This window comes from Ovis canadensis, chromosome 3 (genome assembly GCF_042477335.2).
Source record: "Ovis canadensis isolate MfBH-ARS-UI-01 breed Bighorn chromosome 3, ARS-UI_OviCan_v2, whole genome shotgun sequence".
NCBI lineage: Eukaryota > Metazoa > Chordata > Mammalia > Artiodactyla > Bovidae > Ovis > Ovis canadensis.
The window spans coordinates 139455855-139472156 of record NC_091247.1 but is presented as its reverse complement, the minus strand read 5'-3'; the positions used below and the strand labels follow the sequence as shown (position 1 = coordinate 139472156).

Here is a 16302-nt window from a genome sequence, read left to right as displayed (position 1 = left end):
TACATTTGCCAAGGTCCCGAGGTGGGAAAAGTCCTGGCCTCCAGGAAGGAAGACTGGAGTATGAAGCTGGGGAATGATGGGGGGAAGAAGGGGTCACATGCATCCTGAAGTTCACCCTCAAACAAAGCTCATCGTTGGAAGGTGGCCTTGCCCTAGAGGACTCTGCTCTTCAGCACCTTGTTCAAGGCGACTGTGTCAACTGCTTCTGAGAAAACATTCTTACAGAAGCATACACATGCATTAAAGAACGCTCTTCTTACTCCATTTAATTTTTCTTCACAGAAATCCTCACTGCCTGACATATCCTGCGTTTCTTTGTTAACTGCTGATTTTTACTCTCCCCACCAGACTGTGAGCTCCCCAAGGACAGGCTCTACGTGCTGGTTTGCTGACTCCTGTATTCCCTGTGCCTGACGATGCCAGACTCCCCAAAGCTCGTGAGCCACTGCCCCATAGACACAGTAGGCTCAGAGGCATACACAGGCAGGCAGGCGCACTGGCCTCAAACTTGAGGATGGATAAGAGTCAGCTGCAAGAAGAGGAAAGCAAGGCTGGTGTGGGAGACTGAGGAGGAAAGGAAGAAGCAGGAATGACTCTGACAAGGGACAGTTGTAGGGACTATGGGAGCTTTTGAGAGGCGGGGCAGGAAGCCGCGCTGAAACTCAGACACCTGAGTCCTGGGGTGACTCAGCTCCTTGATCACAGCAGCCTGAGCGTCTTTGTACGGGGGGCGACTGTTCCCATCTCACAGGGCCATTGTGTGGCCTACCTGGAGTAAGTGCCTAGGTACCCAGGAAGACCCAAGCCTGCCTAGAGGCAAATCTGTAACAAATCTCTGCTGTTTACAAGGAGCAGCTCTCAACCAATGCCTCCCTGGCCCAGGACCAGACGGCAAAGATCCGTATCAGACCAGGGACCCAGAAGGAAGCAGGAGCTGGACCAAGAAAAGTTGGATGGGGCAACTCAGATGTCAGCATGCCGGGCAACAGATTCAACACTGAGAATCAGATGCTATTGACCGTTTATTGCAGAGAAGCAGAGAACTGGGCATGACCCCAATCAGAGGACAATGAGAACCCCTTGACTGTGAAGACCCAGAAATGAGGACAGAGGGGCTTGCCCCTAGTCACAGAGAAGCATCCTGGGGATGTATGTAATCTCTGGATACAGGGCAGTGACCCAGAGAAAGGTGCCCAAGGAGGAGGTCGTGAGAGAGAGAGCCTGTGGCTGGACGCCCTGCATCAGAGCATCACCCCACTGGGAACAAGGAGCAGGGATGGGACCAAGGCTGTGGTTATGGAGGAAGCACTTCCTGACTTGGGAAGGGGACCCAGAAGAGGAGATGAGGACATGGCGAGATGGGTGAGGTTTGCAGCTTTCTGCTCTTGAGCCAGCCTTCATCTGCCCTTCATCTCGAGGCCTTTTTGGTTGCACAGCTACTGCCTGAGGTTTTGGCAGGAGCATCCTTGAGCTCACTGCCTCCACAGCTGCCTTTGGTTTTGACATCCACCGCTGAGGATTTATAGCTGTAACTGCTCGAGGCACCAAAGCCCATGCTGAAGCCAGTGCCTCCTGCCCCAGCGCTGGTGTTGCTGATGACGGCTGCAATCAGCAAGAAAAGACCCAGTTCATTCAGCCTCCTGGGACATCCTGATCATTCCCCTAGTTCTCTCCCCTTGGGTGGCTTCACATGGAGACATACCCTCCATTGTCTATTTTTAGTTTACTAAGAGATTTTCATCAGCACTGGTCATTTTTCATGTACTTGACCCCATGTATTTGACCTTTTCCTAATTATTCTATGTTGATCTATCAATGCCAGACTGTAAGCACTAGCAGTCTTTATCAGTGAATTTCCATCTGGATAGGACCAGATGAAGAAAGGCACTTCAAGGAGGCCTTCTGATGCTTCTGCTAAAGACAGGGGCTGCTGGGAGTACCCTACAATAGAACCCTGCGTTCTCTCTAGCTTTTGAGTCTGCAGGAGGTTATTTCTGCTTTTTCCATCATTCAGCCAGTCAGGCTCCTCTCATTCCTTCTTACTTCAATCCAGTACCTCTCTTATGGACTGGCCTCAAAGAAATGGAACATAGTCATTAAGTATCATTCTTACAGTAGACTTTGGGACTATATACTGTTGGATATCATTTGGTCTCTCTACAGGTTAAACAAAGGTATATACTTTTGTATAACCTGTATTAATATAGTATTTCACGATACTGTTTTTCTCCTTGGTTACTAAATCTAGCTCCTTCTTTGTGCCCCTAAGTCTCCCCTTAACCCACTCGGTTATTGTTATTCTAACTTTTCTTTGGTGTCATGAAAATAGGGGGACTTCGACTTCTGGTAGGTGACCAAGGGCAGAACTAGGCACTGCAGACACTTACAGATGCTCACGGAATTTGGATATTCACCAGACATCCTGCAGAGGGAGAGAGAAAATCAGATAAACCTCCCTAAACCTCTTCGATCCAGGGAGATACCTCTGTGAATCAGCTTCTCCTCTCAGATGTGCCTTCCACTCCAGCCCAGCCTTCTTTCTTCCCAAACACCTGAGTGGGACCTCTCAAGAAACAGAGAGCTAAGACGAAAAGTCTGCTGCAGGGAGTCAGCCTCCCCATCAAAGTGGCTTTGGGATTATCTGATGTGTGGGATAATTGTGCTCCTGCTTCTGACTAGTTATGCCTTTGGTCCGAGACAATTAAGAGGAGTGAGCTCACATCCTCGCTGGGCCTTAGGCTTTGCCAGAGCAACCTTGAACCTAGGTGACGCTTGGAGACCGTCTTGCCCCTCCCACTCGCCTCAAGAATGAATCATGAAGGGCCAGGGATGCTCTATTTCTCAATGTCTTCAATTCTTCCCCTGCCACCTCTTTGGGATGTTTACCGTCTTGTCCTTCTTGCTGTCTAACTCTGGTCTTTCCTACCGCACCATGTCAAAACCATTTTAATAGAGTTTCACCTCAGTAGGACCTGAACAAAACCAAACTGTTTGCCCTCAACCTTCCTACTAAAGCACGGAGATGATGCTCCAAACAAAAGACATCCTCCCCCTCACCTGCACTCCTCGCCCTCCAGCAGCTTGCGGTAGGTGGCGATCTCCATGTCCAGGGCCAGCTTGGTGCTCATCAGCTCCTGGTACTCACGCATCATCCTTGCCAGCTCCTCCTTGGCTTGGAGCAGGGCAGCCTCCAGCTCATCCAGCTTGGCTCGGGCGTCCTTCAGGGCACAGTCGCCCCGCTGCTCAGCATCGGCGATGGCCATCTCCAGGTTGGAGCACTGAGGGGCAAATGGATTCAGTGCTTTGGGTCAGAGCATAGCTCTGAGATCCTGCTCAGAAGACCTCCCTTCTTTTGACCCTGATTGGCGGTAAATGCTTTGAGGTCCTTCTGGTTTTCCCGTTTTCTGAACATCACTAGAGGTGATGTCTAGAATCTGTCCTTCCCCCTAACTCCAGGCACAGTTCAGTCCAGCTCATGCTATGGCATGTAAAGGTGGAGTGTCCTTATCTTGGGAGAGAGGAGGGGAAAGGTATTGATTGAGAAGGTGGCCAGCTGGGCACACGACTCCATTGTCTCCCTCCTAGTCTATAACATCGTCTGTTCTGCCAACCTTAAAAATTCTACCAACCCTAAAAAGTCTCTGGGTCACTGGCCTTAATTCTGTCCCATAGTGTAAAAGATATCTTGGGAGATACTATAAATAGTGGAAAAAAAATAGAGACCGATCAAGTTCCTATTAATAAAATGTCTATCCAATAATCCTACCCCACAGAGGATCTGGCCTCCCAAATTGCACAGAGACTCATGCTACAAGGCAACAGCTTCCAATAATACTTTTGCATAACTATCAGGTTTTACTAGTTTACAAGCTTCACTTTTAGGTGTTACTTGCAGAAGCAAACTGCAGGTGGGCCTCAGCACTGCATCCAGGGGAAGCTGGGCAGATGGAGGGTTGTCTTGAGCCTTTCAGTCATGAGCGTGTTTGCCAGTCACTGGGTTAGGCTTTGGTGGGATCTAAGGATCTGTCCCCTTCTTCTGGAGTCAAAGTAGCTTCACCCCAAGGACAGCAGCTGGTCCCGAGGCCAAATGGAACTTTTCACTGCTATGCAGGTGGTGCTACCCTCCTCAGCCAGGTAGGCCTCCAGCCATACAAGCATCCACAGTATTTCGGGTGAATGTTCACAGCCTCAGCAGAAAAACCTAGGACCCAGCTATTGAACCAAGGAAAAGCATCACCGTCCTCAGGACTGTGGAGACCTAATTATTAGGGAGGATGCAATAAACTCTACAACTCAAATTCCACCAAACTGTCCTCTGTTCTTTCTCACTGACCGAGATCCTGCAGGTGAACCTGGGGAACTCCGTAAGCCTGGGTCTTGTGAGTGTGGCATGAGTTGAAAGGAGGACCTGAAATGGTTTCTTTGAAATAATTAGCAGCTGAATTCCGGAGCCACTGGATGCAGAGTCTGCATGTTTAACTGTGGGCTTCTTTGGTGGAGAGGTCCAAAGGCAGGAAAGCACCTTGGCTGAGAGCCCTCAAGAGGAGCCGTCTTGGGGACCAAGCATCAACAGTGACCCCACTGGCTCCCCGAGGAGGACATCTCCCCTGACCTCCAAAGCATGGTGGCCTTTTCATCACAAATGTCATTTTCTGGTAATAAGTTTGCCTAAACTGGTACACAGAGCATTTTATCAGATAAATAGACTAACTGGGTACCAAAGGTAGCTTCAAACACCTTGTGTTTTTCTTTTATTTATGCAGAATTTAATTAAATAAAAATACCATAGGTTCTTAATTAGTCTATCTTTTTTCTTTCCACTGCTGGAGGAGGGGTGTGTGTGTGTGTGCACCCATGCCCGTGCACAAGCTGGGCAGAGGAGGGAAGGAGATAGGGAACTTGACTTGCCCAGGAAGCTGAGACCTTAAATCCTTGCACCAAACTCCACAAACTTTGGGAGATTCATGAGTTTGCTTGCTTTGGAATCGTAAGCGTGGCCCCGTATTGTGTTCCTATGGACTACGTTCAGCATAGTGCCCCCCACAGACAGCCGCAGGAAAGGGCAAACACTGAGCAGAGCCCCATGCCAAGACTAGTGTTGGGTGTGTGTGTGGCGGGGGTCAGGGTTGGGTGTCTTCCTTCTCCACTCTCTTCTAAAATTCTAAAATCCACTGCTGGCTCTCCTTCCTCTGGCATGGATTCATCATGGGAAATTTCCAAACCCTTTCACCAATTGCAATGGGTCTAAGGTCCACTGCCCTCTTTGAAGACTGCCCATAATCCACCCATTCTTACCTAGGGGTGTCCTGCTCCCTGCCACCCACCCATCATGGACCTTCTGCTCAGGGTGGGCGTCTTTTCTTCTAGCACACATGCCAACCTCACATCCACTGCTCCTGTGGGTTCCTTCACCAGACCCCCTTCCCTCTCCTTTCTGCCTTCCATCCCGAGGTAATCCACCTCCTACAGGAAGCCTCACTCGGGTCCTCATTTATCCAGAGCCCCTTGGAAGCCCTGCAGCACTTAGGGAGTGTGATGCGCAACAAAGGATGCTACATCCTCCCATATGGATTCCTACTGTTCTCTCCTGAGAGATCTTGTTTTACCCTTTGTAATAATGAGCTTCATACAGATTGGTACAAGATCCTCACGGTACTGGGAGAGGCAGGATGCTCTTCTCATTTGTATAGTCTGGTACAACTGCTCTCATACTGACTGTACCAAACCATAATTGGTCTCAAACCAATTTGAGTGCTGTCAGCTGACTCCTTTTATAGAACCCACCTGCTTCTTCACATTCCCAATCTCCGAGCGGATCCTCTGGATCATCCGGTTGAGATCTGAGATCTCAGCCTTGGTGAGTTTGAGGTCATCCCCGTGCTGGCCCGCTGTGGCTTGCAGCTCCTGGATCTGAGATTGGGGAACAAGAGATGAAGAGCACAGGACAGTTGAGAATTCAGCCCTTAGGGTGTTGGAGGAGAGGGAGAGTGACAGGGCACCATTCTCTTTATCTAAGCAGCGCAGGCACAAGAGGAGGAGGGAAGAGGGGAGAAGACAACCCTTTCCTTCTGGATAGGAAGACCGGCCCCAGTTCAACAGGATCCTTGGTTTCTCAAACCTGAACTTCCTGTCCCCGTTTTGACAAAGTTGGAAACAGAAGGAAAGCTGAGATAGTGGATGGTCCACCGAAACGGCGTCAGAATCTCATTGATGCTGTGACTGATGTGGCCTCAGCTGTCAGCAAGGGCCTTAGTGAGGGAAGGGCTAAGCCCACACATGGCCCCCAGTACCTGCCACGGCTGTGGTGGATCTCTCTGGACCGCAGGAAGGCATTTCCACAAGGCCCAACTCCAAGAAGCAGGAAGTCTCTGCCCAGCCCCAACACACATGCACACTCACGTGCAAGTACACACGTGCACGCATGATGACAGGGTGGCAGCTGTGGTCTCTGGGCCTCAGCTCACCTTGGTCTGGTATAGCGCCTGGGCCTCAGCTCACCTTGGTCTGGTATAGCGCCTGGGCCTCAGCTCACCTTGGTCTGGTATAGCGCCTGGGCCTCAGCTCACCTTGGTCTGGTATAGCGCCTGGGCCTCAGCTCACCTTGGTCTGGTATAGCGCCTGGGCCTCAGCTCACCTTGGTCTGGTATAGCGCCTGGGCCTCAGCTCACCTTGGTCTGGTATAGCGCCTGGGCCTCAGCTCACCTTGGTCTGGTACAGTGCCTCGGCCTCGGCCTTGCTCTTCAGGGCAATCTCCTCGTACTGGGCACGGACCTGGGCGATAATGCTGTCCAGGTCAAGGTCGCGGTTGTTGTCCATGGACAAGATGACGGACGTGTCGCTGATGTGGGACTGGATCTGAGCGATCTCCTGGAGGACAGTTAGGGGAAGGGAGTCAGTTAAAGGTTTCCGAAGGTCGGGGGGTGTCCCTTTTCTTGATCCTCTCCAGCAAATCCCCTACTTCCCCTTCCTGCCCCTACTCGGCACATGAGCTCTGCCTTCAGCAGAGGCCTGCAGTGCTCAGGCCTGTGGGTGTGAGATGAAAACATGGAGCTTTCCACCCAGCATGGGACTGCCCTCTCCGTCACACCTGCAGTACTCCTCCCACACCACCCACCCTCTCTGCACCAACAGCCACCACGGATCAGTCTGAACTCCTTATGCGGCACTCGGTCCTCCAGAGAGTCGCCAGTGAACCCCCACTTCTCCGGGCCCCTCATACTTTAGCACAACTCCAGCCCCAGGTCTCCCCTCATTCTGTTCCTTCAGGCTGGAGTCCATGCCCTTCCCTGCACCCACGGAGATCTTGCTCACCTTTCTCCATTCCGCTGCTCTCCCAAAGCTCATTTACATGCTGTTTTCCCTACCAGACTATGATTCCTAGAAGACAGGAATCATTTCTCCTCCATCACAGTCTCCTCAAAGCCTACCCCTACGGCTCAGCACATAGTAGGGCCTCAGCAAATGGCAGCTGTACTGACAATGCGGGTCAGTACAGAGGTCAAAAGGCCTCTCGGCCAACCTTTGGTCATGTGACCATCCAGGCCAAGGGCCAGAAACCACTTGCAAGAGGAACAGACCACACCAGAGAGCTCAGCAGGGTCCTTACCCCTTCATAGAGGCACTTCAAGAACTTGATCTCATCTGTCAAGGAGTCCACCTTGGCCTGGAGCTCGACCTTGTTCATGTAGGCGGCATCCACGTCCTGGGGAACACAGAGAGGGGCCTGCCTCTCCCCCTGCCCTCCCCCCTGCCACAAGGAGCCCCAGGTTCCCTGCTCTCTCCCCTTCCGCCATGCTTCACTGGGAGGCTGGATCCCTGAGAGCAAACCAACCACTGTGCAGGGCCACGGCTGCACCTGGATCTAAAGTGGACAGCTTCTGGAAGCAGCACACTGCCCGGGCAAGGGGCTTGAAGAGATGAGTGGGACATTAGAATCCAAGCCATCTCTGCTAGAGACTAAGTGACCCATAGGGCCCTTTCCTCATCCTACAAACATCCTCATACCAGGCGCCTAGGGAGCCCCCAGGCTTCTTGCAGCCCTCCCCACCCCCCTCTTACCTTCTTGAGCATCACAAACTCATTCTCAGCAGCTGTGCGTCTGTTAATCTCCACCTCGTACCTGTGTGGGGCAAGAGAAAGGAGCGTCACCAGTGGGACAGTTCCGTTCTGCAAATGCTCACTGAGCAGTGAGCAATCGCCTCTGTGCCAAAAGCTGCAAGGCAGTGACCCACAACCTGCGCTTTATGTTCCCTCAGGGCACGGAGAGCCTTCTCAAGGGGGATGAGACAAGGAGAGGTTTAAGGGAATCAATGTGCAGCTCCTTCGCTCATAGTCAGGCTACCCTAAAATGTCTCTACTTGGGAATGCATCTGTGATGGAGACATCATGCATGTTCTGCTGTCCCACCTTCCTCGTGACAACCAAAAGTCGCCCCCCTCCCCACCAGCTGGCACCTTAGTACGAGCCCTAGCCGGAGGAGAAACTTCGCAGGCACCAAACAAAATGCTATTCCCACCTTCACTCTGTAAGTTATGCCTGTTTCTTACACAGGTGAAGCAAGGTCTTGGAAATAGGGTGTTTGGATAGGGGTGAGATATTCTCCTTACACCACATATTGTGGCTTGGAGGGTCAAGAGCACTGATCATTTCACTTAAAGATCTCACTATTCCATCCCTTACTATTATCAAAGGACACGTCACCTCCCCCCAGGGTCTTGTAGATGGAATATAAAAATATAAGCAGAAAAGGGGTAGGTGCGGGAGGGGTGTGGGGCTGGGGTCCCACATTCCCTCTTTCCCTCTTGCCTTGCCTCCTATCCATGCGGCCTTTTGTTTAAAAAGAATAATAGGATTCTTTAAAAAACATAATACAGGATATTTGTGAGAGCAAACAAAAGAGAGCATTGGAAAGAAATGATTTGTGCCCCCAAAAGGGCTATTTTTCATACACATTAACTTGAGCAATTCTTTTCAGCTTTTTACTTCCTAAGTCACATCACTGGCTGCCAAGAAAATAAAGTTGTGTTGGATGGCTGAAGTAGTACAGATTAGTGAAGTGGGTTATTTAAAGTATTTAAACAGTGGGACATTTTCTGAGACTGCCAGATTTTTCTAGTTGCACTGGTAAAACACAGAAAACAGCTTATATGATTTCTCAGATTCTGTGCGTGTTATTCAAAAGATAATCTAAAACTCCTTTCTATCAAGTTATACTATGAAATAGTTGTTTCCATCACAATTTTATCTCATATTATCTTACATGTTATCACATTATATCCATCCTATTAACAAAAATAAAACTATATGCTAATTGAAGACCAATTAGCTTTTAGCACCTTATGTCTTTCCACTTCATAAAATACATTGGAAAAGTTTGATCATGATGGCTATCAAAATTGATGACATTCATATATTATAACTTCTCATCATTTACTTCTAAAAATTGAATATCAGAGTTCAGTATACACATATGACATTTATAAAGAGAAACTGCATTTTACATTACTATGGACTTAATAAATAACATATAATTTTTAAAAACAGATTAAAACATATAATTAAAAGTTAAACCATGACAGAGTACACATGGATTTATCTTGTTTTAGAATATAGATGTATTAATTATGTTAAATCTGCATCATTTTAACCTTTAATGTTTTCAATAACATGCTGTACAAAATGTCACCCTTAGTTTATTGCTGAGTGGATTTTAAAATAGTCCTCAGTGCATGTTTATATTTTGACTTGAACTTGAATATTAAACCACACTTTTTCTGATAGAAAGCAACTCTATTTCTCTGGTTTCACAACGAAAGCTAGATTCTATAGATTAAATGAACCAAAATTTTGGAAACTGTATTTGAGTGTGAACGCATATTTAAAGAAGGGGCTCTCTGGAGGTGTTCTTTAAGCCTGTCCCCACAATCTGTGTGCTTTCAGAAGTCCAGGACTACATCACCGCCACCTTCAGGGGCTCCATACAGAGCTCAGGCCAGAGTTCCACTTAAGGGGAACTTCAGTAGAGATGGATGGGCAGATCAAAAATGAACCAAGAAAAAAAGCCCAGTCCCAACCATCTTCACCACCTTGTGGCAGAAGTCACCTATCCCCAAAACTCCTAACACTTGGAAGCAAACCACCAAAATATCAGATCACACCAAGCATGGGGCATCACTCTCTCTCCTCATAGGTTCAGCTTAGAAGGAGAAACCATCTCCTGTCCAAGCACACTCTCAACTGTTCTCTTTAATAGTGGAATTCAGCAACATGGAGATGCCTCACCATGAAAAAAACCAAAACCTTTTAAAAACTCATTTTTGCTTAGCTTTAAGATGTGTTCTGAGATTGGAAGGGTGTCTCCTTCTATAGGAGTCCTGGCAACCCCTATAGAAAACCTCACTCAGGAGGAGCTACAAAGCCATTTGGGTTGTTCAGCTGGTTTTGAGACAATTCTCTCCCCCGCCCCACATTCTTCCATTTTCAATGTTTAAAATGAGCGCATCATCTCCTGGGCAATTTGGAGCACCATTTTGGGTAGATCTTTTCTCTTCCTACATTTCATCCTGTCTAGATCTCTCTCCCTCCCTTACAAGAAAGAGTAGTAATGAGATCAGCAAAGGATTCAAGAAGACAAAATTGCTGGCTCCAAATCACAACCTCATCTATAATCAAGACCTTCCAGTGGTGTTTCTCCACCTCTCCACTCACCTCTTCTTATAGTCCTCTACGACATCACGCATGCTCCTCAACTCCGAGTCCAGCCTCACCCGGTCCCCGGACAGCGTCTCCAGCTGCTTCCGCAGGTTGCTAGTGTAGCCCTCGAGGATGGGCTCCAGGTTGTTCTTACAGTTGTTCAGGTCCAGCTGCTGCAGCAGCTCCCACTTGGTCCCCAGCACCTGGTTCTGCTGCTCCAGGAACCTCACCTGGAAACCAAAGGTGGTCATAGCCCCCAGATCCCCCCCAAGTGCTCTTGCCTCTCAAGAGTGAGGACAGGGCCCTGGAAATCAGAAGGTGTCATCCTGCAGTGGGAGTCAGGAAAGAGCCAGGTTCCTCAGAGAGTGGATTCAGCCCGAGGGACATGCCCACCTTGTCTCTAAGACAAGAAACAGGATCCAGTTTTAAATGAAATCAGGAAGTGGGTGTAAGCCATGCTGTCTATCATCTGCCACCATGACTTACCATGTGGTTAAGGCAGCATCTTTTGCTATAAATGCTGGTGTTTTTGGAGTGAAGGGAAGTGAGAAGCAGGAAGAAATAGTGACTGGGGAATGGCACTGGAAAGTCACTCTGGTAACATGCATGTTCTTTCTTACACGCAGTCTACATCACTCCTGGTTTGTTTCTTTCATTGGTTTTGGAGGCAGATTGTCACATCTTTAAACTCAACATTCAAAAAAGTAAGATCATGGCATCTGGTTCCATCACTTCATGGCAAATAGATGGGGGGGGGGGGCGGGGGAATGGAAAGAGTGACAAATTTTATTTTCTTGGGCTCTAAAACCACTGCAGACAGTGACTGCAGCCACAAAATTAAAAGACGCTTGCTCTTTGGAAGAAAAGCTATGACTAACCTAGACAGCGTATTAAAAAGCAGAGACATTACTTTGCCAACAAAGGTACGTGTAGTCAAAGTTATGCTTCTTCCAGTAGCCATGTACAGATGTGAGAGCTGGACCATAAAGAAGACCATAAAGAGTGCCAAAGAACTGATGCTTTTGAACTGTGGTGTTGGAAAAGACCCTGGAGAGTCCCTTGGACAGCAAGGAAATCAAAGCAGTCAATCCTGAAGGAAATCAACCCTGAATATTCATTGGAAGAACTGATGCTGAAGCTCAAATACTTTGGCCACCTGTTGCAAAGAACCAACTTATTGGAAAAGACCCTGATGCTGGGAAAGATTGAGGACAGGAGAAGGGGATGACAGAGGACACGATGGTTAGACAGCATCACTGACTCAATGGACATGAGTTTGAGCAAACTCTGGGAGATAGTGAAGGACAGGGAAGCCTGGTGTGCTGCAGTCCACGGGTTGCAAAGAGTCGGACACGACTGAGCAACTGAACAACAATCACATCTTTACAAATCTATTCATACTTGACGGAAGTTTTCTCATTTTTGTACTGAATAACGTCAGGCCTCTGCTACACCAACGTTCCTCTTCTTACCAATCTCTTTAGTTATTTCTTCCACTCCTGCCCTCTGTCCTCCAATACTTCACTTCCTCTTCCCATGTACAGTTGGGAGGGATACAGGCTACTATTGCTGCCTCTTCTATTACCCTGGCACATTTCTTAGCTTCCCTCTATCTTAATTTGAGCTTCTGTAAGAGAGAGTGATCACTGAATCATGGGTTGATAAATGAGAACCACTTGGGTCAACACCAGGCACTGAGGAGCATCAGCTCTTATTCGTATCATATCCCTCATGGTCTAGATCTTTCCAGGTGGAGACAAGAGAAGCCCATTCGTTGTCTCCTCCCATTCAGCGGGGTCACTGCCTATGACTCCAGAGCCATCTTCTCTGTTGCCCCGATTTCTGGACATACACACACCTACACAACATACACACACATAATTTGGCATGCCCTCCTTCCAAATCTTCTCCCCTCAGCACCTTCACTGTTCCAGCCCTTTCCTCTCACCTCCTCTAAAAACCTTCCTGGTTTACATCCTTATCCCACTTCCTACCTTCTAGGTCCTTCTCACCCACCAGGCATCCTGTCCTGGGACACCCCCTGTCCTGGAACTGCAAACCCATCTCTCTGTTTGGTAGTGAGAGCACTCAGGGGGCCCAGTATGCATCTCCTGCCCCTGACACCTCCCTCCCTTTCCTGAGTCTTTTCCTGCAAGGAAGGAATGAAGCTCCTCTTTAAGGGGAAGGGCGGGGTGAAGGTATGCCAGGCACTGTTTTAAGCACCTTAGAAACATCCAGTTCATCTTCATTATAACCTTATGGGGTTAGAGCTTTTCTTGTGCCCATTTTACACAAGAGGCAAGGGAAGTTCAGAGAGCATAACTAACATGCCCAAGTTCCCACGCCAGTGGCAGGGGCAGAGTGAGACCCGCATGTACACTGGTCACCAAGGCACGGACCGGTAGACGCCCCAGCACCAACCTTGTCAATGAAGGAGGCGAACTTGTTGTTCAGAGCCTTGATCTGCTCCCGCTCCTGGGCGCGCACTTTCTGGATCTCTGGGTCCAGCTCCACATTGAGCGGGGACAGGAGGCTTTTGTTGACGGTGACCTGAGGGATGCCGCCCGGCGGGCACACGGATGGACATGCGGGCCCCAGCCCCGCGCTGCCGAAGACGGTGCCCACGAAGCCTCCCCGGCGGCCACCACCTGTGGCCACGCAGGGACCCAGCACGGAGCCGCCCCGCCCGGCCGTGGAGCTCAGGGCCAGGCGCCGGCCGCCCCCGCAATTGAAGAGGCTCCTGCTGCCGAAGGTGGCCGTGCCCTTGACGCCGCTGGCCCGGAATGAGGCGGTGCTGCTGCTGACCCGACTGGAGATGATGGCAGAGCAACCGCTGAAGGCCAGGCGCTCCCCACCGGGGTAGAGGTTCAACTGGCGGCTCATGACTGGGAGGTGGAGGTCACTGGTTGCTGGGTGGACAGGCGAGGGGCGCAGAACAGCTGGGCTTTCTGTCCCTGCTCAGTCCTTAAATAGTCAGAGGGCTGGGCTGGCTGGAGTCAGCCTAATATGTAGTTCTTGAATATCTTTCAGGCCACCTAGGGCCTCTTGGTTCTCCATTTATGAAATTACCATCTCCCCTCTGAGATTTTTGTCTCTTCCACCCTGAACTCCCATGAATTCCCTATAAAATGGTCCCGAACCCTGCATTTGCTCAGCTTATCTCCTGCATTATAGTAATTTGGCTGCCTTATCTCCCCTTGCTGCCCTGCAATCACTGGGGTTATCCCTGCCCAGATCTCCAGTGGAAGTTCTCAGTGGGTCTGGCTTCTTTGGGTAGAGGAAGGGCCAGGGTAATAGGGTAACAGATGTCCAGGCTGGTTCTGCTTCAGAAGGACATGAACAAGGTCAAGAATATTCCAGAGAGTCCTCCTTAGTCTGTCCCCTGCTGTCTGCCCAGAAGGAAGTTCCAAGGGTAGAAACTTCTGATCCGTCTGCAGGGACTTCTCAATCTGGGAGACCAGACACGGTGACAAACAAGGCTAGTGAGAGCTCTGGTCACAAGTGCTGGCAGATGGTTTTAGGCCAGAGCTAAAAGCTTTCTCCAGAAAAGCATTTCTGGAACAAGAGTTGGGGAGACGTTATCTAGGATGGAGGGAAGAAGACGGCCTGGGGAGATGGCACGGGAGAACTTTAGGAAGACGGCCTTTCCTGAGGTTTGGGGGTTGTTTCATTGTTGTTTGGTTTGGTTTGGAGGTTTTTGACTTGTTTTGTCTTTGGTTTGTTTGTTTGAGCTTTATGTTTTGTTTTTAATAGTAGAAGAGGATCATTCCTCCAATCAAGGAAACTTTGGTCAGGACATTTGCTGCCCTGACATCTCTGATTCTGGACCAACACATGATGGACTCTCAGGAACGGGTCAGGAAAGGCCAAGGACAACTCCCCCAGTCTGAAATTAAGAACTCAGTTCTAGAACCTGACTCCATGTAAGCTCAGGAGCTTCTTTCTTCGATCTAATTCAACTTCTTTTTTTCCAACTGGAGTTGCCTTCAATTCTTCTCTTCCCTGAGAAACAGCTCCCTCCTGCTCCTCTGGCATCCAGGGGGTTCTGTTCCATCACTCTTATAGCTCAGTCTTTCTGAGCCCTAGGACTCTATCCCATTCCTCCATCAGATTGACAGGTCCCTCTGGATTAAGGTCCTTCCCCACCTGCTCCCCTGGGTTCAGCCAAGGCCTTGGCATCAGAGACATTCAGGACAAATGTGAAACAGACTGGAGGTCAGGATGAAGCTCGTGTTGTGTCTTCTATTCTTCGGCGGAGCCTCAGCTTCCCTCGGGACCCTAATGGGCCAGCCAGATAGTGCCTGGGGGTAGATGACTGACACAGCCTCCGCTGAGCCAATCACAGAACATAATAACAGCCAAGGTGTTTACCCCAAGGGGAACAAGGCTCTGGGGACACTGGTGAGTGCTGGAAGGTGGCGCCAGCCACAGATAAACAGATAGAGGAGTCTGGGGTATTCTGGGGGGCAAGGGGTGGGCTCTCTTTGCTACCTAAGAGGAGATGCTGTAGTCCGTCCCCTCTGGAAAAGGGGAGGACATCAGTATGAATGGGTGATCATTAGGCCATTCAAGAAACTCAGGATTGTGCTTTCCATTATTTCATGAGATTTCTCCCTCTGCCCCATGATTTTAGGCAGTGGTTGTTCCCCGCCCCGTCACCCCATGAACACAATTAGTTTATAAATTCTGGTCACTGAGTTTAAAAAAAGGTTTTAAATTGAAGCAGGAGAGACTTACATAGAATTGGCTTTCACAGGGAGCCTTTGAAGTCTCCCTTTTCCTGGACGCCTTCTAAGAAGCTGAGACACTCAGCCGTCTGAGACCAAGCCATCTCTGCCCAGAGTTAGGTGCTGGCCATCCCTAGGCAGGAATAGGTAAATGACCTTTCCTTATCCTCCAGTGAAGGGTCAACTGGCTGGATGAATCAAGAATTCCTCACCCCTCAGGCTCACCTTAGAGAGTGTGAAAAGGCAAAAGTGACACATCCAGGCTTCAGAGACATCAGATACGTGAGGATACGGGCAGCTCAAAACGTGGCTGAAGCCTGATAAGCAGGGTTCTCATTGCACCTGCCCTGACGGCAGCTCACTATGTCACCGCAGGCCCTGTGACCATCTCTGCCACCAGTTCTGAGAGACAGCAACCCCTGGATTGCTAGATGGGGCCAGAAAGAGCACCCTTTGAAACTAGAGGTCAGCAGTCTAACATGAACAAAACTCTTTAGCAAGGATTTGCCAGTGGGTCTCTTTTGTCCCAGAACACTAGTTCTAAGGAAATTAATAGATATCATGTAGAAAAAAACTGTAGGGGTGGATTCCATGCTGGGTTAAAAGGAAAAAAAAAAGAGTTAAGGAAGCATCTTACTGCAGAATCCATGAATACACTTAGTGCTACTGCTACACCAGAGTGAACACCACTCAGTGCTTTCTCAACAGGGAAGTGAAATGCTAATTCTTTTTTTAATATTTTTTAATATTTTTGAATTTTCTAATATAAGCATGTAATTTTTAAAATATAAATTTATTTATTTTAATTGGAGGCTAATTACAATATTGTATTGGTTTTGCCATACATTGACAGGAATCCACCATGGGTGTGCATGTGTTCCCC

General features: G+C 49.0%; 1 protein-coding gene across 3 annotated transcripts; it reads right to left on the bottom strand.

Moving 5' to 3' along the window:
* Window positions 1-1009: 1009 nt before the first annotated feature.
* Window positions 1010-13575, bottom strand: LOC138438184 (keratin, type II cytoskeletal 72). 3 transcript variants are annotated; one of them, XM_069586375.1, is made up of 10 exons: window positions 13374-13575; window positions 13114-13340; window positions 10708-10922; window positions 8059-8119; window positions 7607-7702; window positions 6703-6867; window positions 5785-5910; window positions 3058-3278; window positions 2388-2422; window positions 1010-1602 (listed from the first exon to the last, which is right to left on the bottom strand). In XM_069586375.1, the coding sequence occupies exons 1-10, from the start codon at window positions 13573-13575 to the stop codon at window positions 1409-1411; spliced, it is 1542 nt and encodes a 513-aa protein (XP_069442476.1). In that variant the 3' UTR covers window positions 1010-1408. The 3 variants fall into 3 exon arrangements, with proteins under 3 accessions (XP_069442476.1, XP_069442475.1, XP_069442477.1); XM_069586374.1 differs by having other exon boundaries at window positions 13114-13575; XM_069586376.1 differs by lacking the exon at window positions 5785-5910.
* Between the last annotated feature and the right edge of the window lie 2727 nt (window positions 13576-16302).